The following is a 26635-nucleotide window of genomic DNA, read 5'->3' on the forward strand; positions in this document are numbered from 1 at the left end:
CTTGTTTAACCTGTGAATGAAAGGCCGTAACACACTTCATCAATGCCTGGCAGTAATTCAACACAGTCTCATCTCTTAAATGCAAGTTAGTAAGATGTTCCTTAGTAGGTGCTGAAGACGGGAGTCTCATGGGTCTTCCCATAAGAATCTGATGGGGACTGAGTCCAGGCTGTCGGTGCGAAGTGGCACGCATGCTAATCAAGGCCAAACGTAGAGCATCAGGCCATTTAAGTCCAATTTCAGCACAGACTTTGGCTAATTTGTTCTTTAAGACTCCATTTTTCCTTTCCACCAGCCCTACTGACTGGGGGTGGTGGGGACAATGGAGATGCTGTTGGATTTGCAGGGTCTTATATACCTATTCGACATTTTTGTACATGTACACTGCAGTTGTCTGTTTTGGGGGCAGCAGAGCCTCTTTCGAGGTTCCCAATCCCATCCTCAATTCACACAGAGGCAATGGAATACAGTTAGGAGATCTCCATAGGTTGCAAGAAACAAAAGGCACTGCCAAATTCTGGTCAGAGACCAACTCTCACTGAATTGGAGGCACGATCAGTCACTCATGGTCAAGGGAGCTCATACCATGGCAGGGAGTGAAGGAAAGGTTGGGTCAGTCACTGCAATCTCCGTTCATTCAGGAATGGCTTATTCAGGAGTTTCTGTGCCTTCAAGGCTGGTTCATACTATGGAGAGAGGGTGGAAAACTCATTCACACAAGGTTCCAGTGCCTATTCTTCCACTGTGAACCCTTGCTTTTGAGCCTCTTGACAAGTGGAGGCTTGGGGCAGCTGCACACAGTTTCAGAATTTGTCCTTTTTACCCCAGTTCACACAAGGCAACTCTCACTCACCTGACACCATATCCTATGGACCTCCATGACCAAAAACCTTACCAGGTGATTAAATTACTGTCTTTTTTCAAAGGCGGTATCCTGTCAGCCAAGGCAGAATCATCCCATGAGTCCCAGACTAGAGCTTTCAAAAGGTCTCTTACCTTGGCATGTGCTTCTGGGATATCCAGTAAGTGGTGGCCCGAATTGGTCCAGTTTTCCTCAGTGTTTGAGATCTGAGTCATGGCACCAGATTGCTAAGGAATTTCCAATTACCTTCTCATGGTCAGACACGTACACATTCTCTCAATCCCATCAAGCACCTTGAGTATTGCTTGAACCAAACTTATTTACGAGGCCTGGTCAAGCCTACCTTCACACCAGGGTAGGCTAAATCAGCCTTCCTCAACCTGGTGCCCTCCAGATGTATTAGACTACAATGCCCATTGCCCATGTACCATGCTGCCAATGGTTGTGCTCACTGGGGTTGTTGGGTATTGTAGACCAACACATCTGGAGGGCACCGGGTTGAGGAAGGCTGGGCTAAAGAGTGAAAAATCAGCACTTCCCACTCTTCCTAAACTTACTTGACAGCATGTGGATTGTTAGGAAATGTGTGGCATTTCTGAACATTTCTGTTTCAGTAGAATAGACCCCTGGATCTGCCACATGGAATCTCATCTCCTGTTCTAACCCAGCCCAGGGGCCCTGACCCACACGTCTTTGCTTTTACTTTCATCTTGGTTATCGTCTACCCAGTCATCTTTCTTTTCATCCCACAGAGTGCCTGAAAGGGAACATGGATCTGGTATTTCTCTTTGATGGGTCAGAAAGCATGAAAGCGGATGAGTTCAATACTATTAAGGAGTTCATGATCGATGTAATGGAGAAGTCACACAACACCAGCATACATGTAAGATGTATTTGCCAGATACAGAGGGGTCGCTGTCGGAGGCCCTGAGAGACCAAGCAGAGCAGGGGTGGGCAACCACAGGACTGGGGTCCCAATCCAGCCCTCCAGGCTTCCCCAATGGCCATGCTCCCTTCCCCTGGCCCATCTTTCCTCCGACCGCTGAACATTTAGTGGTTTCTCAACATTTGTGGAGTTTTTTCTCCAGCCATTCAAAAAGGTTGAAATGCCACTCTGAAGGCTACTGGCAGTAAGAATTGTAAGCTAAAATATGCTGGTATTTTTTGTATTTTTGGCCCCACCCCCTTTACCTTTGGCCCTGCTCACCACTGGAATGCGGCCCCTGAGAGTTTTTTCTAAATTGAAGTTGGCCCTTGGATTGAAAGAGGTTCCCTATCTCTGTTGTGGAGCCCTTTAGTCCTGCTGTATACTTTGCTTTTCCGCAGTCAGCTGGAAGCAGAATTAACTTCATTGGATGGAGGTTCCTCCCCCACCCCCATCCTGCCCCCATTCAAATTGCAGACATGATCTGGATTGGGATCACAGCTGGGGACAAAGGGTTAAATCCTCCCTACCCTGCACTCTGTGGTCCCAATCCAGATTGGGTCACCCACACTTACTTTTGAGTAAAAAGAACAGACATGGTTGCATGCTAAAAGTAATAAACAGTTTAGCTAGATGCACATTGCCAGCCGCAAAAGGAGACTCAGAACTGAGTAGATTTGCCTCCCCATCAGCAACACATCTTTTTGCTGCTTTGTAAGCTGCAGGTGAGACAGAGAAGACACAGGAGAGTGGAATTCCCCTTATATACTAAATAACACAAAAGTCTCAGCACCTCCCACTAAGCTGCCCCGCAACTATTACTACAATGGCGACGACTACTATTACAGTACTGGCACAATTCTGTTCCATTGAATAGCACCAACAGACATTAAGTAATTTTTTTAAAGAAATGAAACTGCAAATTTAAATGGAATTTCAGAGGTGGGGTTGAAGACATTGCATTCTGGGAGGAAATAAATTCAGGAAGCAATTAATGAAGTGGCTAGCAATTATGGTTTGGAGAGCCAAAAGCAGATCACACCAAATTCATATATATATACGTATATACACACACACACACACACACACACACACACATGTGCATATTTACATCAACCAAATTATTAACAAAGATTAAAGGTAAATGGCAAAACTCTTTAGAGGAAAGGAGTTTATTTGCAGGACACGAAATAACTCTGCAACAGGAAATGCATCACAAGCTATCAACAAAGGAGGAATATTGCCCAACTGGTCATTCACTTTCCTCAGAGACAACTCCTCCCACCTACCTCCATTCCACATTTTCCTGTCCACACCTGCAAGGAGATTGCGCTGCTATTCTGCTCTTTCCATCCTGACCTGGGGTGCTTGCAAACAGACAGCTCCTATTGCAATGCCTCTCAAAAGGTGTTGTGCAGCTATTCCAGGTGCTTCCAGGCAGACAGCTCTTAGCACTACCAGTGAGAAGGCTTTGTGTAGCTATTCTGTCTTTTCTTCTTTAACCGATATTCTGCAGTAAGAAAAAGGATATGGGAAAACAGGAGGGTTATGAGTAGAATATGATATCATCTGGAACCCACCCCACCCCCTGTTAAATTCTAAGAATGAGGCAGGGTGAAGGTGTGACCAAAGCCCAATCTGGAAGCACCCTCAATTTTGTCTCCTTAACAGATTTTTTTCTGGTAAGAAAAAAGACAGAAGGCGCAGTGGGAATACATGGGATGGTTACAAATTGAAGATGATGGTGTCTGGACACCCCCCTCCCCCAGTATAATTCCTTGAATGAGGCAGTGTGATTGCACAATAAAAGTCTCATATGAAAACACCCTGGATTTTCTGTGGTAAGAAAAAAAATGCATGCTGCGCTGGGAAAACATAGGCTGATTAGAAATGGATCACAACGCCATCTGGACCCCCTGTGAAATTAAAGTAAATGAACTGTGGTGATTTCACGATAAAGCCTTGTCTGGAAGTACTCCAAAATGGAAGACTATTATAACACTATAACACTAGTTTGTGCTTCCAGATGAGGCTTTTATTGTGCAATCACACTGCCTCATTCACGGAATTTTACTGTGGTCCAGATGTCATTGTCTTCCACTTACAACCTTTCTGTTTTTTCCCATGGACTTTTCCATCTTTTTTCTTTTCACAAAAAAGGGATTAAGGAAGAAAAGACTGAATAGTTGCACAATGTCTTTTGAGTAGTGCTGTTAGGAGTCCTCCATCTGGAAGCACTTTGTAATGCTGTAACACTAATTAAAAAAAAAATGATAAGGTGGAAAAAAAGAGTCACTGCAAGGCTGATGACTGGAAAAGGGGTGTCTTTTTTGCCTTCATTTAAAAAAACAATAGTGTTGTGCCATTATAGAGGTATAACTTCCTTTGATTTAAATGGCATTTCCCTATTTTAATATAGTAAAAATATATATACCTGGAAAAGCGTGTTAGTACTAAATATAAGAATTATTATTTTTAAATAGCATGATAAAATTGCAGCCACTGCAAAGCTTCTAGTGAATGTGTGCTTAGCTTCAATTGGATGTTTGGGTAAATAGGACCTTCTCCTTTCCCACCCACAACAGCTATGCCACGTCTACTGGTTGGATGGAACATAGTGGCATGTATACATAGAAAAAGCACAATACTTCTGCTAGTGTGGAAAATCAATTGCAATTCAGCTTGTACCTTACAGCAGAAGAGCAATGATTGAGAAGTGTTAGGAGCTACCTGTCTGAAAGCAACCCAAGATTTTTCTATAAAGTTTAATCAGAAATAAGGACCATTTGGCAAAGGTCCTGTGCAATGTTAATTGAAATTCTCCTGCTTTCTGATTCTGTGATTTTCATTGCTTCTTGGTGAGTGTGGCAGCAAGCTATTTTATGAGTAGCCTGTGAATTGCCCCTTGAGTGACGTCTCAATTGTCCCTTATTGTCCATTTATGTTTTAGGGTGTGTGTATGTGTTCATTACTAGTTTTCTCTTACATTTTCTTCTCATTCTAATTTAGCAAAAAAGTGCTATTTTAGTCAGTTAGCAAAAACAAAAAGAACAATTGTGAGATGAAATCAGTAGTTAACCACTCCTTCCTTTGGGAACAAAAACGGAATACAAGAGAAAATTAAGGTTATCTAAGGGACAATCAATAGGTTATTCATCACTAATCCCCAAGATGTGATCAACAGAAAGTAATAGAAGGGCATAACCTACTAATAGGAAGTTTTTAATTAAAGGCACAGGGACCCTGAAAAGCCTAAAGTGTTCACACTGGACAGCCTGGTTCTGGGAGCAAAACTCAGGTCTGAAAAAAAACAGGACAACATAAAAACACTGGACTGCAACAATTTGACAGTGAGGATATCTGAATTCTCCATTAAAAAAAGAGTAAACAAAGAATGGCAATTCCAGAGAAAAAGGGTAGGGCGGAAGCTAACCAGGAGAGGTGGGCTGTTTTGCTCAGGGCTCATGTCTACCAGCTGTCTACCATGTCTACCCCAAGTGTTTGCCTTGGGGTTCTTTTCCAGCAATGTATAAGAGTCACTCTCACATACTCATGTTATCGCAGCAGAACCTCCCTATCCACCCCTGCCCTTTAAAGGCAGGGACGTGCGGCTGGCATAGCCCAGCTATACGATTGCTTTCTGCAGTACAGTGCAGTGGTGGCTGTGTGTGCACTGGCTCTCCAGTCTTACATATACTATAGAAAGAGTTGCTGCAGTAATGACTCTTCTTTCTTCTGGCTGTTGTATCACAAGAAACATCAGTGTGCTCACAGCTTATTCCCCAGCAGGAAATTGCTAGGTTATGCTGGCTGCTTATCTTAGCTAAACAGGTGAATTTTTATTTGTTTGTTTGTTTCATTTTTATACCGCCCAGTAGCTGAAGCTCTCGGCATTAATTTCCAGTGAATGGAATAGATTGGGTGCCCTGGCCGTGAGAGGCTCTCATCCAGGGCTAGGCAGTGTGTGGCTCTCCAGTGTGTTAGACTGCATCCTCCATCAGCCCTAGCCGACATAGCCAATGCAGAGGGATGCTGAGAGTGGCAATCCAACAACATCTGGAGGGCCACAAGTTACCCAACCCTGCTTTACTCTACACATTCAGCAAAATTGCATGGTAGATGTCTTCTAGGACTCGATCATTTCAGACTGCCAGTGGAGAGGGGGATTGCAGTTTTCAGTGCTCCACTTTTGACAAAGAATTTCCCACTTGCAGAAGACTAGCACACCAGGGTGGGGCTATGCTAGACGCTTGCTCCTAGTTTTCAGTTTCTACATGTGGGGATGATGATGATGATTTTAGCCTGGGGAAGTAGTCAAACGTGTGACAACCCCAACACCTGCTGTATGAAGTGGTACAGTATTGCCCAGACTATACCGTGTGATTTTGCCAAACATATATGCTGGCTCTGTTTTCCACACAGCGTATTCTTTCTCCCAAGACCCTGACATGGTACCCCTTCATCTCCCAGCCTGTGCAATAAGGGGGACTTTGTTTTGCATAGCAATTTTGTAACAATGTCTTTAATGCTGCTTCTGTTTTCCCTCCCAACCCTTCCAGTTTGCTGCCGTGCAGTTCTCATTTAATACCACCATTGAATTTGATTTTAACAACTACACCAGTGATCGCAACCCTCGAAGGCTCTTGGCCAACGTGAAACATGCGAAAAGCATTACAAACACCTTTGAGGCTGTTAAAGTTGTGGCGTGAGTGGCTTTGCTTTTTCAATGGGAGTTGGGTTGGTGGGTGGTAAGTTCAAGTGTGGGGTGGAGTGGCCTCTAAAAATTCAGAGATTGAGGGTCGCGTGTCCTTTCTCAAGATCTATAAACCAAGAAGCTGCCTTGGACTCTTGATTCATCTAGCTCAGTCATGGTAGTGGAAGTGAGCAGAGACCATCAAGTATGGAGTACTGGCATAAGGTTTAGCAGTGGCAGAGGTGTGCCAGATCTTTTGGAATACAATCCCCATCATCCCTGACCATTGGTTGGGTCTGAAGGGAGGTGTAGTCCAAAACATCTAGAGAGTGTCCAGATGTTAACTGCTATAAGCTGAGTTTCAAAACAAAAGAATTTGTTTAGGGCAGCCTCCTCCAATGTGGAGCCTACCGAATGTTTTGGACTACAGCTTCCATCAGCCCCAGCCAGTATGGCCAATGGTCAGGGATGATGGGAGTTTTGGTCCAGATCATCTGGAGGGCACCAGATTGGGGAAGGCTGGTTAGGTGAGTTCTCAGAACACTGCCAAGGAATAGTTGGGGTAGTGCTTTTAATTGATGGGCTGCAGTTTTCTCTGCGGTGAGAGCGTAGACACTCGCCACATGCTCAGAGGTACTCTGCTTTGCTTCTTATCCGTTTTCTTTTCACGGGAACTGGGCCCATAGATGGGAGGGAGCAGCCAAACAAGTGCGGTTAAAAGAGAAAAAGTGGGACCAAAAGACCACAGCCAACAATACCGGGAAGACATTATTTTCTGCTTGCAGTTATGCTAGCCATCTCCAGCCAACAGCTGCTCTGCAAGGTCTCAGATAGTTGTATTTCCCAGCCCTGCTACCTAAGATCCTTTGGGGGATTGACGTAGCAGTCTTCTGCTGGCAAACTACATGCTGTATCCAGTGCAGACTGGTGGCTCCGATGTCAGTGGGGCTGTGCATCTGTTCTGGGTTCCAGTTAGAACTCTAAAGGAGCTATCTGAGACACTGAACCTATTTTGGAGATAGAGTTCGGTGCTGGGTTTAGCACCTTGGGTAGCTCCTTTAGAGTTCTGGCTGGTTCTGACTGAAACCGGAGCGGATGCATTACCCCACTGACATGAGAGCCACCAGCCTCCACTGGCTGTATCACAGAACTATGGCCCTTTGCATAAGAAGACGTCTGAGTCAGCGTCAGAGTTCTCCTGAGCCCACTGATTTGTCCCTCTCGAGCATGGATGGTGCTGTTTTGGCTATATGCGTGTCTGAACTAGTCCCCAGCAAGAACAGTATAGTAGTTAAACTGCATTCAGGATTTGCCTTGCTCTAGATAACCATTCCCCTGTTTCTGATGGCAGGGATAAAGTTTTCATCCCTGAGCGTGGCATGCGAAAAGGTGCAAACAAAGTGATGGTCATCATCACGGATGGCGATGCCTCGGATAGCGACAATGGGAGCATAGAAGCCGCCAAGAAAAAGGGAATCGTACGCCTCATCATTGGGGTAAAGTATCTGGGACTCCTGTCCACCCATCTCTTTTGAACCCATGGTAGTGCTTCAGTTGTCCAAAAGCTACAGAAATAATAAGCATTGTATGTTACCAGCCCTGATTTTCTAACTTGGTGGATTGCTGTCTCCAAAATCAAGCTGCTGGTACTTACCATCAAGGATGCTCATGAGTGTTGAGAGAAAAGGGATCCAGGAGTACTGCCACAAGAAGGGGGGGGTGAGGGGGGTAGCAGCAAGTGAAGGCCTTCAAGGTGATGAGTTGCTGGTTGGGCTGGCCCACCTCATGACCTAATTAACAGGTGTGACATAAAATCCATGAACACGATCTCCAGTGTGTTTTTCTTTCAGTTTAAAAACTGCTGTGTGTGTGTACAGTTTTAATCAGGAAAATCAACCAAAGGTTATAAAGAAACAATACATCTCTAGTACTCTCTAAAGGAAAAGTAAATTAGGCCTGTCATGCAGCCCCTGGACTTCTCACCTCTCAGAGAAGTGGGGAGCATGTAACAGAGGATCAAGCTACTTGATTCCTCATTTCCCACCCCGATCTCCCATTTTCTGGGTGTTTCCAGCTCCCTTCCTACCGCTAATTATTTATTTATTATTTATTATTAAATTTATTAATCGCCCATCTGGCTGGTCACCCAGCCACTCTGGGCGATGTACAACATACAATAAAAACAGTTTAAAACAATAAAATTCTACAATAAAAACATTTTCTAAAATACCCTAACCCACCCCAAATGCCTGCCTGAACAACACCGTTTTTAATGCATGACGGAAGCTCATTAAAGAGGGGGCATGACGGAGTTCCCTAGGGAGGGAGTTCCACAGAGTGGGGGCCACCACAGAAAAGGCCCTTTCCCTCGTCCCCACCAGTCTAGCTGTCCTGGCTGATGGGACAGACAGAAGGCCATCCGAGGCTGATCTTGTTAAGCGGCCTGTCTGGTGCTGCTGGAGGCGCTCCTTAAGATAGGCTGGGCCGGAACCATCTAGGGTTTTAAAGGTCAAAACCAACACCTTGAATTTGGCCCGGAAAACAACTGGTAACCAGTGCAACTCCTTCAGCACTGGAGTGATGTGAACTTGCCGGCGGCTGCCTTCAATCAGGCGAGCCGCCGCATTCTGTACCAGCTGCAGCTTCCGAACCGTCTTCAAGGGTAACCCCACATAGAGCACATTACAGTAGTCTAAACGAGAGGAGACCAGGGCATGTACTACCGATGGGAGCAGATGGTCGGGAAGGAAGGGGCGCAGCCGCCGTATCAGATGTAGTTGATACAGCGCTGTCCGGCTCACAGCTGACACCTGAGCCTCCATGGACAGCTGGGAGTCCAAAATGACCCCTAGGTTGCGGACCTGGTCTTTCAAGGGTAGCCATACCCCATTCAACACCAGGTCAACATCCCCCAGCCTCCTCTTGTCTCCCACCAAAAGTACCTCGGTCTTGCCAGGGTTCAGCTTCAGCCTATTCCTCCCCATCCAGCCACTCACCGTCTCCAGACATTTGGACAGGGATTCTACAGCCAACCTTGGTGAAGATTTAAACGAGAGGTAGAGCTGCGTGTCATCCGCATATTGATGACACTGCACCCCAAACCTCCTGATGATAGCCCCCAGCGGCTTCACATAGATGTTAAATAGCATCGGGGAGAGGATGGAACCCTGTGGCACCCCACAAGTAAGTGGCCACGGGTCCGAAACCTCCTCTCCCAGTGCTACCCTCTGGTACCTGCCGGAGAGGAAGGACCAGAACCACCGCAATACGGTGTCCCCAATGCCCAACCCCTCCAGGCGGTCCAGGAGGATACCGTGGTCAATGGTATCAAAAGCCGCTGAGAGGTCGAGGAGAACAAGGAAGGAGCATTCACCCCTATCCAGAGCCCTCCTCATATCATCCACCAAGGCGACCAAGGCCGTTTCTGTCCCATGCCCAGGCCTGAAGCCCGACTGAAATGGGTCTAGATAATCAGTTTCTTCCAAGTGTGCCTTCAACTGCACTGCCACCACCCGCTCAATCACCTTGCCCAAAAATGGCAGATTCGAGACTGGGCGAAAGTTGTTCAGAACTTGAGGATCCAAGGAGGGCTTCTTTAAGAGCGGTCTTATCACTGCCTCCTTGAGGGCTGATGGCATCACTCCCTCCTCAAGGGAGGCGTTCACCACCGCCTTGATCCCCTCACCCAGTCTCTCTCTGCAGCTCATAATGAGCCAAGATGGGCAAGGATCAAGTAAGCAGGTGGTCGGCCTTACAGATTAAAGCACCTTGTCCACTTCATCAGGAGGAAGAAGCTGGAACCGATCCCACAAAACCGGTTTGCCACAGGCCGCCTCTTGCTCACTAACTGTATCCACAGCGTGCAGAGTAACACACCTAATCTGATCAATTTTATCTGCAAAGTGCCTTGCCAAGGCCTCACAGGAGGCCTTAGAATGCTCCAGTGGTTCCGGAGCCACAGGACCGACCAGGCTCCGGACCACTTGGAACAGCCTCCTGGGACAGCACTCTGCAGACATGATGGAGGCAGCATAATATTCCTTTTTTGCTGCCTTCACCGCCACGTGATAGGCTGAAGATACAGCTCTAGCCTGTGTCTGATCGTCTTTGGAGTGAGACTTCCGCCACCGGCGCTCTAGCCGCCTCACCTCCTGTTTCAGAGCTCGTAACCGCGGATTGAACCATGGTGCAGTCCGAGCCCTGTTCAGGGGGAGAGGGCGTTTCGGAGCCACGTGATCTAATGCCCCAGTGATTACAGCATTCCAGCCACCCACCAGGGTCTCAACCGAGTGGCCGTTGGCATGCCCCAGAGAATCCCCAAGCACGTTCAGGAATCCATTTGGATCCATAAGACGCCTGGGGCGGACCATTTTAATGGGTCCTCCACCCCTGCGGAGGGGTTGTGGAACCGAGAAGTCCAACGTCACCAGATAGTGATCTGACCATGACAAGGGGGTGGTGGATATACCCCCGACTTCCAGATCACTTCCCACTTCTCCAGAAACAAACACAAGGTCTAGTGCATGACCGGCTACATGGGTGGGCCCAGTTGTGCGTGTGTAGCTCCCAGGAGGCCATGGTCTCCATGAAGTCCCGAGGTGCTCCTGTGAGGATGGCCTCCGAATGTACGTTGAAGTCCCCCAACACCAGTAAGTTAGGGGACTGCACACGCACATCAGAGACCACCTCAAGCACCTCGGCCAGGGAGTCAGTCGTGCAGCGGGGTGGACGGTACACGAGCAGAATCCCCAGACTGCCCTTCGGGCCCAACCTCCAGTACATGCACTCAGCAACCTTGGTCTCCCGGAGAGGGGGTCTGGTGAAGACCAAGGACTCTCGGTAGATAACAGCCACTCCCCCTCCCCGATCCCCAGCCCTCGGCTGCTGTGCATACGAAAATCCAGGTGGACATATGGCTGCAAGGGTTGGAGCAGCAGCCTCGGCCAGCCAGGTCTCCGTAATACATGCCAGGTCTGCACCCTCATCCAGGATCATGTCATGGATGAGGGAGGTTTTCTGGGTAACAGAACTGGCATTGCAGAGCAGCAAACGAAGGCCAGAAGATGGGGTCACGCCTCCCCCAGCCATCCTTTGGCTCTGGACAGGCCCGGAGCAGGGAACAGATACTACACATCTCTCCCTTGTTCCCCTTACCTGGCATGGCCTGCCCCTAGCGCTCCGCCAGTGCCTGCCGCCCAGCCTCAGTATCTTCTGGCCCCCAAAACTCCCCCCACTGCCTCCATCAGGTGGACACATGCCCCCTCGCTCCCGCCTATCAGGCAGGCTACCCACCCCTAAAACCACAACAAAATCCCCCAGGAAAAAGAAAACACACACACACAACAAGTAAAATTCCCCTTAAAAATAATGCCAGGCTGGAGTCCACAGGGAAGGCCAGGTGGTGGTGGTGGTGGTGGTGGCAGCAGCAGCCGCCGCAGGCCCAGCAGCAGCAGGTGCACCTCTTCCCCGATGATGGTGGTGGCCTCTCCTGCAGGCCCTGGCTCTCCCAGGCCACCTCAGCCAGCCAGCTTATGTAGCCCCTCCAGGGAGGGCAGGTGGAGCAGCACAGCTGGCTCGGTACCTGGGGGTCTGGTCCTGCAGGGACTGGCGGTCTGCCAGGCAGAAGTCTCCAGGGAAGGCCTGGTGGTGGTGGCAGCGGCAGCAGCAGGCCCGCCTCTTCCCCGGTGGTGGTGGCCTCTCCTGCAGGCCCTGGCTCTCCCAGGCCACCTCAGCCAGCCAGCTTATGTAGCCCCTCCAGGGAGGGCAGGTGGAGCAGCACAGCTGGCTCGGTACCTGGGGGCCTGGTCCTGCAGGGACTGGCGGTCTGCCAGGCAGAAGTCTCCAGGGAAGGCCTGGTGGTGGTGGCAGCGGCAGCAGCAGCAGGCCCAGCAGCAGCAGGCCCGCCTCTTCCCTGGTGGTGGTGGTGGCCTCTCCTGCAGGCCCTGGCTCTCCAGAAATTATAGAAATCCCAACATCCTGCCTTTGCCTCACTTGGTCCTTCCTTGTCTTCCCCAGATCGGGCATCTTCTTAACACTGTGGAGTCGCAAAGCAATCTCCGAATGCTTGCCTCAGAACCCAAGGATGAATTTCTGAGGGTCCTTGCCAGTTTTGAGAAGCTCAAGAACAGCTTCAACGATCTCCAGTCGAAAATCTATAACATTGAAGGAGGAGAGAATGGTACAGACTCCTGCTTTTGAAATTTATATATTTATTTGAAGTATTTTTGTGCTGCTCCTCAGCCAAAAAGGCTCCCAGAGCATCTTACATATAATTAAATAAACAAGACAGTCCCTGCCTGCAGGCTCACCATCTAAAAAGACGTGACACACAAGGAAAAAGGAATGGGGAGGGAAGAGGAGAGGAGAAAAACTATCTCCTTCAGCAGGGCTGGTGGAATGGCCTGGTGACATGGAAATTTTACCTGTGTTCAAAGCTTCCCAGCAAAAAACTGGCCAATTTGGAACTTTGGTGAGGCTACCCCAATATAGTACAACCTTCCGTCATGATATACACATTGCAGGGCATGCCTGAAGCTGCTCTTCAAGTGGTGCCATCAACCATAAGACACAACTGGTAGGCAGATATAGAAGCTCCTGAACATCATCCAGCGGCAGAGATTAATTCTGAAGAGAGGTGGTGGTTCTCCATCCTGCCTGGAAGTCAGCCCTTCTGACCAAGAAGCTGTCCTTGCTCCTTTCACACCTCGGTTGCCTGGGGTAACTCAGCGGTGAGGTGGATGCCTTCTGAACATGCTCAGAGGCACACTTCACACCTGCACATTGTGGTTGCGATATTCTCTACCAGTGTTGCTCAGTTAACTTTTAGGGGAAAGCTAACTGATGTTCTCAGTTAGCTTTTTTGCAACTTCAGCTTCCCAATTCCTCACAGTTGTTCTTTCTCACTTGGTGCCAAGACCCATTTGCTTTTGGGATGGAAGGGGGGCAGTGGTTTATATAAAGACATCTACCCCTCCCGTGATCTGTGTCCATTGCTTGCAGATAACAGCGACAGTGGCTCCTTCCACCTGGAGATGTCATCCAGTGGATTCAGTGCAGATCTATCCCAGGTGAGGCTGAACCCACAGGTGTGTTGTGGAAGGAAGAATCTCCCATGCCTACTTGGAAGTAAGCCCTACTGAGTTCAATGGGACTTACTCCCACAAGGCAAGCATGGTCTAGGGTTGCAGTCTTGGCCCCTAGGGGATCCTCATGCATTTGTAAACCTCCTTCTTTTTCTCCTTCTCCCCTCTGCAGGGCCGGGTGGTCCTGGGGGCTGTGGGTGCCGACAGCTGGGCAGGGGGGCTGCTAGAGCAGCAGACGGATTTCACCAGTGAAAGATTCATCACCACGCCTTTGTTCAGGAAGGAGATGGAAGGGGCCTACTTGGGTGAGTAAGGAGACAACCTGCACTCCTCCGAGTCTCTATACCAGAGCTTTCCAAACTTTTCATGTTGGTGACACACTTTTTAGACATGCGTCATTTCATGACACAGTAATTCAGTTTTACTAGCAAATTGGAGGTTAAACTAACCCGTTATAAGAGATACGGACACATAAATAAATTGTAGTAATGAAATGTATGGGGATAGAACATATCTCATGAAAACTTTTCATTTATATTTTTAAAAATATATGATTTGTAAGATAATAACATACATTGTCATTTATGAGTAACAGTATGTAAATATGTGCAGGAAAATGTGAAAAATAAACAAAATTAACTAAAGTATTTACAATACATATTAGGACACATAGGCCCAGGTAGGAGCTCAGCTGCAAAAACACATGAAGTAGAGAAGCAAAAGTCCAACAAAAATGATGTAAATATATATGTCTCACTACAAGGCTATATTGCTGTAAATATTTGCAATGCCTATGTCCAGAGTCCAGTTCCAGCACTCTCTGGTGGTACACTGCCGGTGGGTGGTTAATCCACAATTACAGCAGAGTAAAAATAAGAATAAATGGCAGAAATCAAATCATAAGTGCCACGTGGTGGGTGGCTTGCTGTTTGCCACATTGGGTTTGGGGGGGTGGCCGCCCTTCAGCCAGCAGCAGGTGGGTTGACTGGGTGACAGCCTGCAGCTGTGCTCGCCCGGGTGCTTGGGAGCAGGCTGATTCTGAGGCTTCTGGCCTCCACTGAGCTCCGTTCCGACTGGCCAAGATGGCGGACAGCCCGCTCGGTGCAGTCGCAGTCCCAGTCCCAGGCGGCGTTTCCACCCGCGTGCTACTCTGGCCTGGCCGTGCAGGAGCGCGGTGCAGAAGTCCGCGAAGGGCATGCTCGAAATCTCGCAGGGCTGGTGGCCACTGCCACTTCTCTACACCAGCGTCCAAGCTCTGCTCCCAGGGCGGCGCCTCCCCTCCCCTCTCTTCGCCCTGCGCCTCTACCTCACCGTACTGCTCCAACTCCGCCAATCATGTGCGTCTACGTCAAGATGCCACATGATCCTAAAGCAGCTAATGTTAAAGCAGCTAAGTCTTAGCTGCTTTAACATTAGCTGCTTTAGGAAGTTCCGGGGGAGGGGCCAAGGGAAGCACACGCGAGTAAGGGAGCTCCGCGGTGCCCTTCCGCACAGTTTTCTGCATTTCGCGCGACACACCTACACACTGCCGGCGACACACTAATGTGTCACGGCACACAGTTTGGAAAGCTCTGCTCTACACCATCACCATGATTAGCTGGTCCCTTCCTTCCAGCTCTGTATGCTGAGCACGGACACACTGGGGTGTGGGGGCTTTCCTTACTGAACTAGGCAGCACACAGCCATCTTTCTTACGGGGCAGTCATGCCTGCATAGGGTTGCCAGTCAACTTGACCTTTATCCTTCTGCCTCATTCTGGTTGTTTCCAGTACGTTTGAAATTATTAATATAAACGTGTGCAATTTACAACGGTGATGGGAAAATAAGCACTTCAGCAAAAAACAACTCAGGCTATCTCCCATTGTTAAGGGTTAATTTTGATTAACAATAATTAAGGAGAAGTTTGGCAAATGGAGGAGGAAAGGGGAGGAATACTGAATTGTTCAGTTGTGAGGAAGCGGGTGGGGCAGACCACGAGCCCTCTTGGCCTCAGCTGGAGGGAAGTGGTCATTGACAACTGGTTCCTTCTCTGAGCCTGCTGTTCTTCTCTTACCACAGGGAGCCCAAGAAAGCTTGCCTCCCTCTTCTATGGAATTCATGGCTATTAGCCGTGATGGTTCTGAACCTCCAGGTTCAGAGGCATATTGCCTCTGAACCTGGAGGTTCAGAACCATCATGGATATTGCCTCCCTGCAGGAAATAGGATGCCAAACTAGATGGATCTTTGTCCTGATCCAGCAGAGGTCTTCTTGCATTCTTACGATGATAGCTGCATTTGCATGGAACAGTAAGCCAGGATTCTGAAGAAAAACCAAAGTCAGGATCCTGGCTTGTTGGTTCCAAACAAACCAGGATCCACAAGCCAAGAAAAAAGCCTGGTTTATGATCTGGGCTTGTGAAGGGTGCAACAAGCCAGGATCAGTTCCTGGTTGATTTAGCCAACCCCACTGGCAGGAGGAGCCCAGCAGGAGTGAACGGACTGTGTGCATATAGCTTGGCTTACTGTTTCGTGCATACATAGCCATTGGAGCAGATCTTAAAAGCTCACCACCACCATTGATTCATCTGAATAGTCAAACCAGTATTTATTTTCCAGATTTCCTTAAGAGAGTCTACAGACAGTTCTAAATAACTTTTCAGTGTATTATATATAAGTACTGTCTTGCTGTTTACCCTGGTAAGAGAATCTAAGACACATTGTTTCTTACGGGGAGGAATGGATAAAGTGTAAGAAAGAAAATGCACAGTTACAAGATGCGCGATACTTGGCTCAACAAGATTCCAAGTGAGAAGGATCTTGGAATTGTTGTAGATCACAAGCTGAATATGAGCCAACAATGTGATGTGGCTGCAAAAAAGGCAAATGCTATTTTGGGCTGCATTAATAGAAGTATAGCTTCCAAATCACGTGAAGTACTCATTCCCCTCTACTGGTTAGGCCTCATCTTGAGTACTATGTCCAGTTCTGGGCATTACACTTTAAGAAGGATGCAGACAAACTGGAGAGGGTTCAGAGGAGGGCAACAAAGATGATCAGGGGACTGGAAACAAAGCCCTATGAGGACAGACTGAAAGAACTGGGCATGTTTAGCCTTGAGAAGAGAAGACTGAGGGGAAATATGATAGCACTCTTCAAGTACTTGAAGGGTTGTTCCAGAGAGGAAGGCCAGGATCTCTTCTCAATCATCCCAGAATGCAGGACACAGAATAATGCGCACAAGTGACAGGAAGCCAGATTCCAGCTGAACATCAGGAAAAACTTCCTGACTGTTAGAGCAATATGACAATGGAACCAATGACCTAGGGAAGTGGTGGGCTCTCCCACACTGGAGGCATTCAGGATGAAGCTGGACAGCCATGTGTGAGGGATGCTTTGACTTAGATTCCTGTGCTGAGCAGGGGGTTGGACTCGATGGTCTTATAGGCCCCTTCCAACCCTACTGTTCTATGATTCTATGATCTGCTCCAGAAAGAATAGTTAATGAATGTTGTAATGTTTCTGAGCCAATTGTAAAATTGCTTTCAATCCATTCTTTCTACATTTCTGGTTTATTCTCGGTGCACGAGAGAGAGAATATATGGAGAAAGGAATCAAACTTTGTGCAAATGCTCACCAGTCATGTTCGGCAGCAAGTAGAATTGGAGGCTTTGAGTCCAGTCTTTCCTATAAGATACTGGGAGGTTAACGCCTTTAGGCAAGTGATTGTAAACATGCCCTTGGCCTCAGGAAGAACTCAACACATACTTTTTGTGATTAAAAAAACAAGATACTATAACTGAAGCTTGGGTCAAATAACTTCTCTACACATCCTCAGAGGCACTTTTCCTTTCATCAGTAACTTTTAAAAGCTATTTCCTGTCTGAAGGGGAAAGGAACTCTCCATATGCTCAAAGGCACTGGGTCAGTTCACACAACATAAAAGCTTAACTTGGATTAATTAGCCACAGTGCATATGGTCACCATTTTGAATATACAACCCCCAGTTGGGGCGATTAGGGTCAGAGTGTATCATGCAAACCTGGCCATCGTGGGTTGAAGGTTAAACAAGCCACAGCTACTAATCAAGGTTTACGTGTAAGACATTTACCCTTCAATTAACTCACGTTGACTGGGTTTGCACGGCACGCTGCGACTCTCAGTCATACCAATTGGAGGTTGCATATTCAAAACAGCAGCTGCAGACACCTGGCATGCACTGCGACTAATCGTGGGTTAATCAACCCATGAGAACCCACCATGTCATGTGAACTGGATCACTATGGCCTTAGATCCATTTTTAAAACAAGCTCTTTTTCTTCATGCACAGCACATGCTCAGAGACACTTGTAGTGTCTTCTATTATAATAAAAGGCCTATAGGTCCTTTTATTGGGGAAAAAACTTTATTCCTCTTGGCATTCATATATTTTGAAAGAAAAAGTTGGCAAGCTAGAATTGGGGCAGATGGTTGGGCTTGCTCTGATTAATCTATTGTAACTATTAAGTTACTGTGGGATCTCTTAGCAAGCTTCTAGTCCTCCCTGTTGCAAAATGCAAGAAGTATTAACGTTTTGTGTGTATGGAAGTATCTTCAGTCTATTCCCCCCCCCCCTCCTCTGGTATTTCCAGCTAATTAATTATTTTTTCTTTTTCTTCTTTTCAGGTTATGCACTGAAATTCCTGCAGCATCAGCAGAGAGAGTTCTATGCTGTTGGTGCCCCTCGATACCTACATGTGGGAAGAGTCCTCGTCTTTGAGGTCAATGCCACCACTACCAACTGGACCTTAAAGCAAGAGATTGAAGGGCAGCAGGTGAAGAAAATGGGAACTGCAGGGAACTATCTGGACAGTCTGGTCAACTTGGATGCCCACTGTCCTGGCTGGAATGAGGCAAAAGGGGGATAATGGTGGCCCAAGCAGACCCATTCAAGATGCCCCTCCCTGTGTAGGGTTGGTGTGGTGTAGCAGCTAATGGACTGAGCTACAAGTCAGGAAGTCCCCAGTTCGAATCTTGCCTCTGCCACGAGCTCACCAGTTAGCCTTTAGCAAGCCACTCTCAGCCTCACCTGACCCCCGTGTCTGCAGTATGGAGGATAATAATACTCACTTGCCTTACAGCAGCCTTTCCCAACCTGGTGCCCTCCAGGGCCCTGTTTCCACGACAACAGAAGGAGGAGGAGTGGCTCACCCACATCTTTGTAGGAGCCACTTTTGGTCCGGGCAGGGCTCCACGAGGGTGTATATCACACCATTCTAAGGGGCTTCACATAACTTAATTCTGGGTGGTGGTGGGGGGCGGGTTGGAGTGAACATCATCTGAGTGGCAGGGGCTGCTCAACCAGTAAGAGAGGTCCCCCCCTCCCGCCTTCCAGGCTCTGTAAGGAAGATGCGAACTACTTCCCCTTGTGCGCATTTGTAAGAGAAGCCTCCCAATGAGCCCCCAAGCCTCATTGAACACAATGGGTGTTATTTCTGAGTAGACACACACATGCTGGTGCTGGGAAAGGGAATGGGGAGAACACAGGGATGGGAAATCAGCCCCCTTTATAACCAAACCGATACTGCGCAAGAACTCTATAACAAAGCTGTGAAGTAGTTAATTCCTAAGGCAATAAACCAAACAATGGAGAATCAGAGCCTCGAGATCGTGCACATTTCAATTGAGGGGGATCTCAGTAAGTTCTGATGTGGTATTCAGATCATAAGCCTCATTCAGCACAGTGGGAGTTACTTCTGAGGAGACACTAATTGGTTTGTGCAGGGACAGGAAACACAGAAAACACCCCTTGACTGGGGTCACAGTGAAAGGCACACCCCTGGGCAGGGTTAGCATACCCGAGGTCAGTGCAGGGGTTGGGGCACACAGCAACTATACAGGGGAGAACCCAAGTTGAGGAAAAGAATTGGACTTTAAGCAGTCTCTGGAAATCCAGTTTTTCCCTGATAAGCTCTGAGGTGGCTGCTGGATGGTCATGACATCATGTATCCTTAACGACCTCCACACACAGCCAGTTCGGAGTAAATCGCTTGTGGAAACAGGCCCCAGATGTGTCGAGCTGCAATTCAGTCCGACACATCTGGAGGGCACCAGGTCCAGGAAGGCTGCCTTACAGGGTTGTTAGGAGGATTGCAGCTAGATAATGTGTGTGAAGTGCTTTCAGCCTTTGAGGGCACTGCGCCAGGCATGGGGGATGTGTGGCCCTCCAGATGTTGGAATGCTACTCCCGTCACCCTTAGCTACTGTAGCCAATGCTGAGGCATGACAGGAGGTGCAGTTCAACAATGTGTGGCAGGCCACAGCTTCGCCCTTCCCGGATGATTCAAATGCTAAGCAACGTATCCCTTGAGGTGGCCCTGTGCTCATTTCTCCCCACCCTGGTTTTACCCTGTGCATTTGTATATATTTCTTTTGCAGACCGGATCCTATTTTGGGGGAGTGCTGTGTGCCGTGGATGTAGATAACAATCAGGAGACAGATCTGCTCCTTGTCGGGGCCCCGCTCCATTTCACAGAGACAAATGGAGGCTGCGTGTATGTGTATGACTGGGCACAGGTGAGCAAACTGGTCCAAAAGAGAGCAGGCCATGCTGGGCACCTTCCGTGCACTCATAGGGTTCCCACAGCATCTGGTGAACTCTGAAAGACACACCTCTGTCTCCCTCCCAGGATAACCTTGTCCTCCGGGGGAAGCTTAACGGGGTCTCAGGATACCCCTTGGGCAGGTTTGGAGCAGCCATCACAGACCTGGCAGACACCAATGGGGATGGATGGACGGATGTGGCTGTGGGAGCCCCCTTAGAAGAGGAGGAGAAGGGAGCCATCTACATCTATAATGGCCATGAGGGGGGCCTGCATCTGCTCTATAGCCAGGTAACAGGATAGGACTGTAGAGGCAATTTGCACGCTCATGGGCCTCCAGAGGATGTCTGGCTTGCTACAGGAAATAAAGTAAGTGGAATAATTAAAGGCTCCTGTGAGCCCAAGGGACCCATCTGTCAAGGTGTCTTCCTGCAGCATCTCTGCATGAGCTACTTTCCATCAAGAGACAGGCTCAGAGCAGTGACTCCCACAGAACCACAAAGGATCATTCTTACACCAGGGACAGGGGTGAAGCCTGAAGTTCGCATTCCCTTGTGGCTAACTTTCGGGGGTGGGGGAGCGCTGCAAAAGGTGGGCAGGACTCCCCCCCCCTCACACACACACACACTCACTCACTTATACGTGTGTGCACACGCACACATACACACACTCAGGTGCTCTTCCCCATGCAGCAAAGAGACTTGAAAAAGCCTTTAATTGGTCCAATGGGAGGCTTTTTTCATGTTTAATTGCAGTGTATGGGGGTGAAGGGGGGTATCACAGTGTACGGGGAGAAGAGGGTTAACCCTTTCCTCCCTAGCTGCAATTTCCCCCCCCCCCTTCCAGTTGACCCCCATGCAGCAACTAGGCTTGGAAAAAAGCCTTCCATTGGCTCTGTTGTTGTTGTTGTTCAGTTCAGTCATGTCCAACTCTTCGTGACCCCATGGACCATAGCACGCCAGGCCTTCCTGTCCTGCGCTCTCTCCCGGAGCGTGCTCAAGTCCATATTCATTGCATCGGTGATGCTATCTAGCCATCTCATCCTCTGCCGCCCCCTTCTCCTTTTGCCTTCAGTCCTTCCCCGCATCAGGGTCTTTTCCCGGGAGTTTTCTCTTTGCATTTGGTGGCCAAAATATTTGAGCTTCAGCTTCAGTATCTGTCCTTCCAGTGGGCACTCAGGGTTGATTTCCTTTAGGATGGACTGATCTGACCTCCTTGCAGTCCAGGGGACTCGTAAGAGTCTTCTCCAGCACCACAGTTCGAAAGCATCGATTCTTTGGCGCTCAGCCTTCCTTATAGTCCAGCTCTCACAGCCATACGTTACTACTGGGAAAACCATAGCTTTGATTAGACGGACCTTTGTCGGCAAGGTGATGTCTCTGCTTCTTACTGTGCTGTCTAGGTTTGCCATAGCTTTCCTCCCAAGGAGCAAGCGTCTTTTAATTTCATGGCTACAGTCACCGTCTGCGGTGATCTTGGAGCCCAAGAAAATAAAATCTGTCACTGCTTCCATTTCTTCCCCTTCTACATGCCAGGAAGTGATGGGGCCAGATGCCACGATCTTAGTTTTTTTAATGTTGAGTTTCAAACCAGCTTTTGCACTCTCCTCTTTCACCCTCAAAAAGAGGCTCTTTAGATCCTCTTCGCTTTCTGCCATTAGGGTGGTATCATCTGCGTATCTGAGGTTGTTGATAATTCTCCTGGCAATCTTAATTTCGACCTGTGATTCATCCAAGCCGGCGTTTCTCATGATGTAGTCTGCATATAAGTTAAATAAGCAGGGCGACAATATGCAGCCTTGTCATACTCCTTTCCCAATTTTGAACCAATCGGTTGTTCCATGTCCGGTTCTTACTGTTGCTTCTTGACCCTCGTACAGGTTTCTCAGGAGACAGGTAAGGTGGTCGGGTACCCCCATCTCTTTCAGAATTTGCCACAGTTTGTTGTGATCCACACAAGCAAAGGCTTTAGCGTAGTCAATGAAGCAGAAATAGACGTTTTTCTGGAATTCTCTCGCTTTCTTTATGATCCAGCGAAAGTTGGCGATTTGATCTCTAGTTCCTCTGCCTCTTTGAAACCCAGCTTGTACTTCCGGTAGCTCTCGGTTTGCATACTGCTGAAGCCTAGCTTGTAGGATTTTGAGCATCACCTTGCTGGCATGTGAAATGAGAGAAATTGTGCGGTAGTTTGAACACTCTTTGGTATTGCCCTTCTTTGGAATTGGAATGTAAACTGACCTTTTCCAGTCTTGTGGCCACTGTCAAGTGTTCCAAATTTGTTGGCATATTGAGTGCAGTACTTTAACAGCATCATCTTTTAGGATTTTAAATAGCTCAGCTGGAATACTGTCATCTCCGCTAGCTTTGTTGTTAGTAATGTTTCCTAAGGCCCACTTGACTTCACTCTCTAGGATGTCCGGCTCAAGTTCAGTGACCACACTATCATGGCTACCAGGGACATTCAGATCTTTCCTGTATAGTTCTTCTGTGTATTCTTTCCACCTCTTCTTAATCTCATCTGCTTCTGTTAGAAGCCTGCCTTCTTTGTCCTTTCTCATGCCCGTTTTTGCACAAAACGTTCTCTTGACATCTCCGATTTTCTTGAAGAGATCTTTAGTCTTTCCTATTCTGTTGTTTTCCTCGATTTCTTTGCATTGTTCATTTAAGAAGGCCTTCTTGTCTCTTCTTGCTATTCTCTAGAACTCTGCATTCAGTTGGATATATCTTCCCCTTTCTCCCTTGATTTTCGCTTCCCTTCTTTCCTCAGCTACTTGTAAAGCCTCATCAGACAGCCACTTTGCTTTCTTGCATTTCTTTTTCTTTGGGATGGATTGAGTTGCTGCCTCCTGAACAGTGTTACGGACCTCCGTCCATAGTTCCTCAGGCACTCTGTCTATCAGGTGTAATCCCTTAAATCTATTCCTCACCTCCACTGTATATTCATAAGGGATATGATTTAGGTCATACCTGAATGGTTTAGTGGTTTTCCTTACGTTCTTCAATTTAAGCCAAAATTTTGCAACAAGAAGCTCATGATCTGAGCCGCAGTCAGCTCCAGGTCTTGTTTTTACTGACTGTATAGAGCTTCTCCATCTTGGGCTGCAAAGGACATAATCAATCTGATTTCGATATTGACCATCTGGTGATGTCCATGTGTAGAGTTGCCTCTTGTGCTGTTGGAAAAGTGTGTTTGTCTGTGTGTTAGCCATCTCATCCTCTGCCGTCCCCTTCTCCTTTTGCCTAAATACTTGCAGAAAGTGCTGTTTAAAAACAGAAGTGGGAGGGTCACAACGTTGTCGAAAGAACCTGTAAACAACCATGAATAGGGAATGACGAGTGCACGATAAATGCCTCATGTAGAAAAGCTCTGGGAAACCATCCATGGAGGATCCCTCTAGCTCTGGATTTCTTGTATTGAGCAGGAGGTTGTTGGTTGGCCTATAAGGCCTCCTCCAACTCAATGATTCTATGACTCCGTCTAAAGCGGCCTTCCTCAACCTGGTGCCTCCAGATATGCTGAACTACAACTCCCAGCATTCCTGATCATGGGGCTGATGGAAGCTGAAGTCCAAAACATCTGGAGGGCACCAGGTAGGGGAAGGCTGCACTGGGGACTGTAGCCAAGATCCATGCCCCAGGCAAGGCACAAAGTCCAAAGATAGGGCCTAAGGAGAGCGGCAGTGCTTCCTTCCCTCTCTGACAGATATCTTCCTTCTTCCTTCCCTCTCAACATATGTTCTCTGAGTGGCTTACAAAACAAGGAATAAAATATGAAGATATAACACAAGGATGAAAATGCAACAATAAAAGCACAATCACATTAAACCCAGAGTAAAATTTAGCCTAAAAACCTGTCCTTTCTGGAAGCCCTCTTGTGGTGGTCATGTAAGAACGGAAGAAGAGCCCTGTTGGATCTGACTACTGAGTGACCTATTGAATAGCCATCACTGCATAGTGTGGCAGCCAATTCCATTAGCCAGTTATATGTTTTGTAAAGAAGTACATTCTGTTGTCTGTCCTGAATCAAGTGGTTGCACTGCTGACCTGTCATGATAAACCAGCAGCATTTCTCTCCAATAGAGAATTAAAGGAGACAGCCTTTCTCCCAGCTTGACATTCTTTGGACAGTCCATCCACGGAAAGACAGACCTTGACAGAGATGGTCTCACAGACATCACAGTGGGAGCTCTGGGAGAAGTTGTGGTGCTCCGGTGAGTGAGTGACTGAGAACTGAGTCTCTTGGGTTCTCCCAGATGAGGGCCCATGCCCCACCTCTGTTGGCCAGGGGCCTGCATGTCATTTGGCACCAATGGAAGTTTTTCCCCAAGCTTAATTCCCATGCTGGGTGTGTGTGGATTTTCATGGGGGATCACATCTGAGGAAGGGAACCCTCCCCACCCTACCCCACTTGCTGCATCCCCCCTAGTCACCATCCCCCAAGTAGCAATTAAGCTTAGGAAAAAACACTTCCATTGGTGCCAGTAGAAGGTGTTCTCTAAGCTTAATGGCCAGGCACAAGGGATTTCATAGGCAGGGGAGCAGAGCAATCCGCCACTCCTCCTGCACCACCGCCTGATCCAGGCACCTCACCCTGCGTCATGGGTGGACCAGCCCAGATTGGATCCCTTGAAACTTCTCCCTTCCTGGAAGTGAGATGCATGTGCATAACAATATGTATGTGCTGGGGGTGGGGAAAAGTCACAAGCCCCCGCCCCATAGACAGACAAGCCCAGGAACTGCGGAGCAAGAAAGTGAGAGAGCCATCTTTGTTGTTGTTGTTCAGTCGTTCAGTCGTGTCCGACTCTTCGTGACCCCATGAACCATAGCACGCCAGGCCTTCCTGTCCTGAGAGCCATCTTTCCCCTCCCTCAAACCTGCCTGTTCCTTTCTTCCAACCTTCCCCTCTACCAGTCTTCTTCCTTGCCCTCTTTCCTCCACCTCCTCTGCTCCACTCTCCAGCCCTCCCTACTCTCACCATCCACCCAGCATTTTGAACCTCCCTGAACATTGTGTAACACTTTATTTTATTTTGAATGTAACTTATGGAGGTAAGGATGATTGATGAATGGGGTAGTTAACTGAAGGGGGATTGATTACATTTTGGAACAAGATCTGGGAGGTTATTGGGAAGGGAAGTGGGGGTGTCCCTGATTCAGCCTTGGCTTGATTTTGGATTAGCGTGCCGACAAATTTTTAAAACTCTGGTGCAAAAGTTGCCATTTTGTGTGTGGATGTGTGTGTGTGCGCCTTGTAAAAGAGAATTAGTTGTGGTGGTAGCAGGGCTTATATTTTCTGGAGGTAAGAAATCCAGGACTCTTATCTCCAGAAAAGAAAGGGGATTAGAATCTAGTTGGTTGTGGGGGGAGGCTGTGGGGCTTAAAGCCCCTGGATTTTGAAGGAGCTGGGTAGAGGTTCCTGGGTATATTTGTGAATGAGCTGTGAATCAGGATAGGGACATAGAACCTTCCTCAAACTGGTGCCCTCCAGATGTGTCAGACTGTGACTGCCATCATTCCCAGCCAGCCACTGGCCATGCTGATTGGGATTGATGAGAGTTGCAGTCCAACACATTTGGAGGGCACTGGCATAGGGAAGGCTGAGGACATAATTAAGGCTAAGCTGGGACACCAGTCCTGAAACACATTAAGTCAGTGTGGTTTGGTGTGGTGCTTAGAGTGTTGGACTGGGACCCAGGAGATCCAGGTTCTAGTCCCCACTCGGCCACAAAGCTCACTGGGTGACTTTGGGCCAGTCACTGACTCTCAGCCTAACCTCCCTCACAGGGCTGTTGTAGGAATCAAATGGAGAGAAGAATGATGTAAGCTGTCTTAGGTTTCTTGCAAAAGGAAAAAAGGTGGGATATAAATGTAATCATAAATAAAGAAAGGAAGTCATATTAAAGAAAGGAGTGCCTCAGGACATGAGCAGAGTGCCTTTCCCTTTCCATGGAAATAACAACAGGTGGTCCACAAATACCTTGAACTTCTTGTGGTGACTTCTAGGCAGGTTTGAACATCTCTTGTTAATAAAGTAGCCACTGAACATGATAGGAGATCTGTAGGGGATAGTAGGTAATAATCCTCCTTCTCTGGTACCTGTAGCTCCAGACCCATTGTCACAGTAGATGCACAGGTGATGTTTGAACCTGCAGAAATTCGAGTGGAAGATGTGGAATGTTTGGGGGATGCCAGTTCTTGGCAGAATAGGGTGCTCTACCTCAACATCTGCTTTGTCACCAGCTTGGCTACCAAGAGCTTCAAAGGTAAGAGTTGCCAGAGGGTCATGGAGCTTCTCTTTAACCCTAATCCTACAGTCCAGGGAAGAACTCAGCATCTACATCTGTAGCAGACAGATTGCTATGGGAGCAAGGCAAAGGCTTACTTTTGCATACGAGTTGCTTCTGCACCAGCTCCGTTCCCCTGGAATTGCCGTTTTTTGTTCACTCTCTCTTTATGGAGGATCCAGATGATGGGATTTCCAACCCATTGCATTCCAGTGTTTCCTGTGGTGTTGTCC

General features: G+C 47.9%; 1 protein-coding gene across 1 annotated transcript in view; it reads left to right on the forward strand.

The window, feature by feature from the left end:
• ITGAL (integrin subunit alpha L) overlaps positions 1–26635 on the forward strand; it is a 104757-nt gene that overhangs the window by 47305 nt on the left and 30817 nt on the right. The window contains exons 6-16 of the mRNA XM_084805888.1: positions 1615–1745; positions 6347–6492; positions 7832–7976; positions 12496–12658; positions 13480–13547; positions 13735–13867; positions 18205–18353; positions 19957–20094; positions 20208–20411; positions 24200–24330; positions 26221–26381. Of these exons, the coding sequence (XP_084662014.1) occupies positions 1615–1745; positions 6347–6492; positions 7832–7976; positions 12496–12658; positions 13480–13547; positions 13735–13867; positions 18205–18353; positions 19957–20094; positions 20208–20411; positions 24200–24330; positions 26221–26381 (1569 nt within the window). The remainder of the gene's footprint in view (positions 1–1614; positions 1746–6346; positions 6493–7831; positions 7977–12495; positions 12659–13479; positions 13548–13734; positions 13868–18204; positions 18354–19956; positions 20095–20207; positions 20412–24199; positions 24331–26220; positions 26382–26635) is intronic.

The sequence above is a fragment of the Heloderma suspectum genome, chromosome 6 (assembly GCF_057233095.1).
Source record: "Heloderma suspectum isolate Gila_16-S chromosome 6, 16-S_ref, whole genome shotgun sequence".
Classification (NCBI taxonomy): domain Eukaryota; kingdom Metazoa; phylum Chordata; class Lepidosauria; order Squamata; family Helodermatidae; genus Heloderma; species Heloderma suspectum.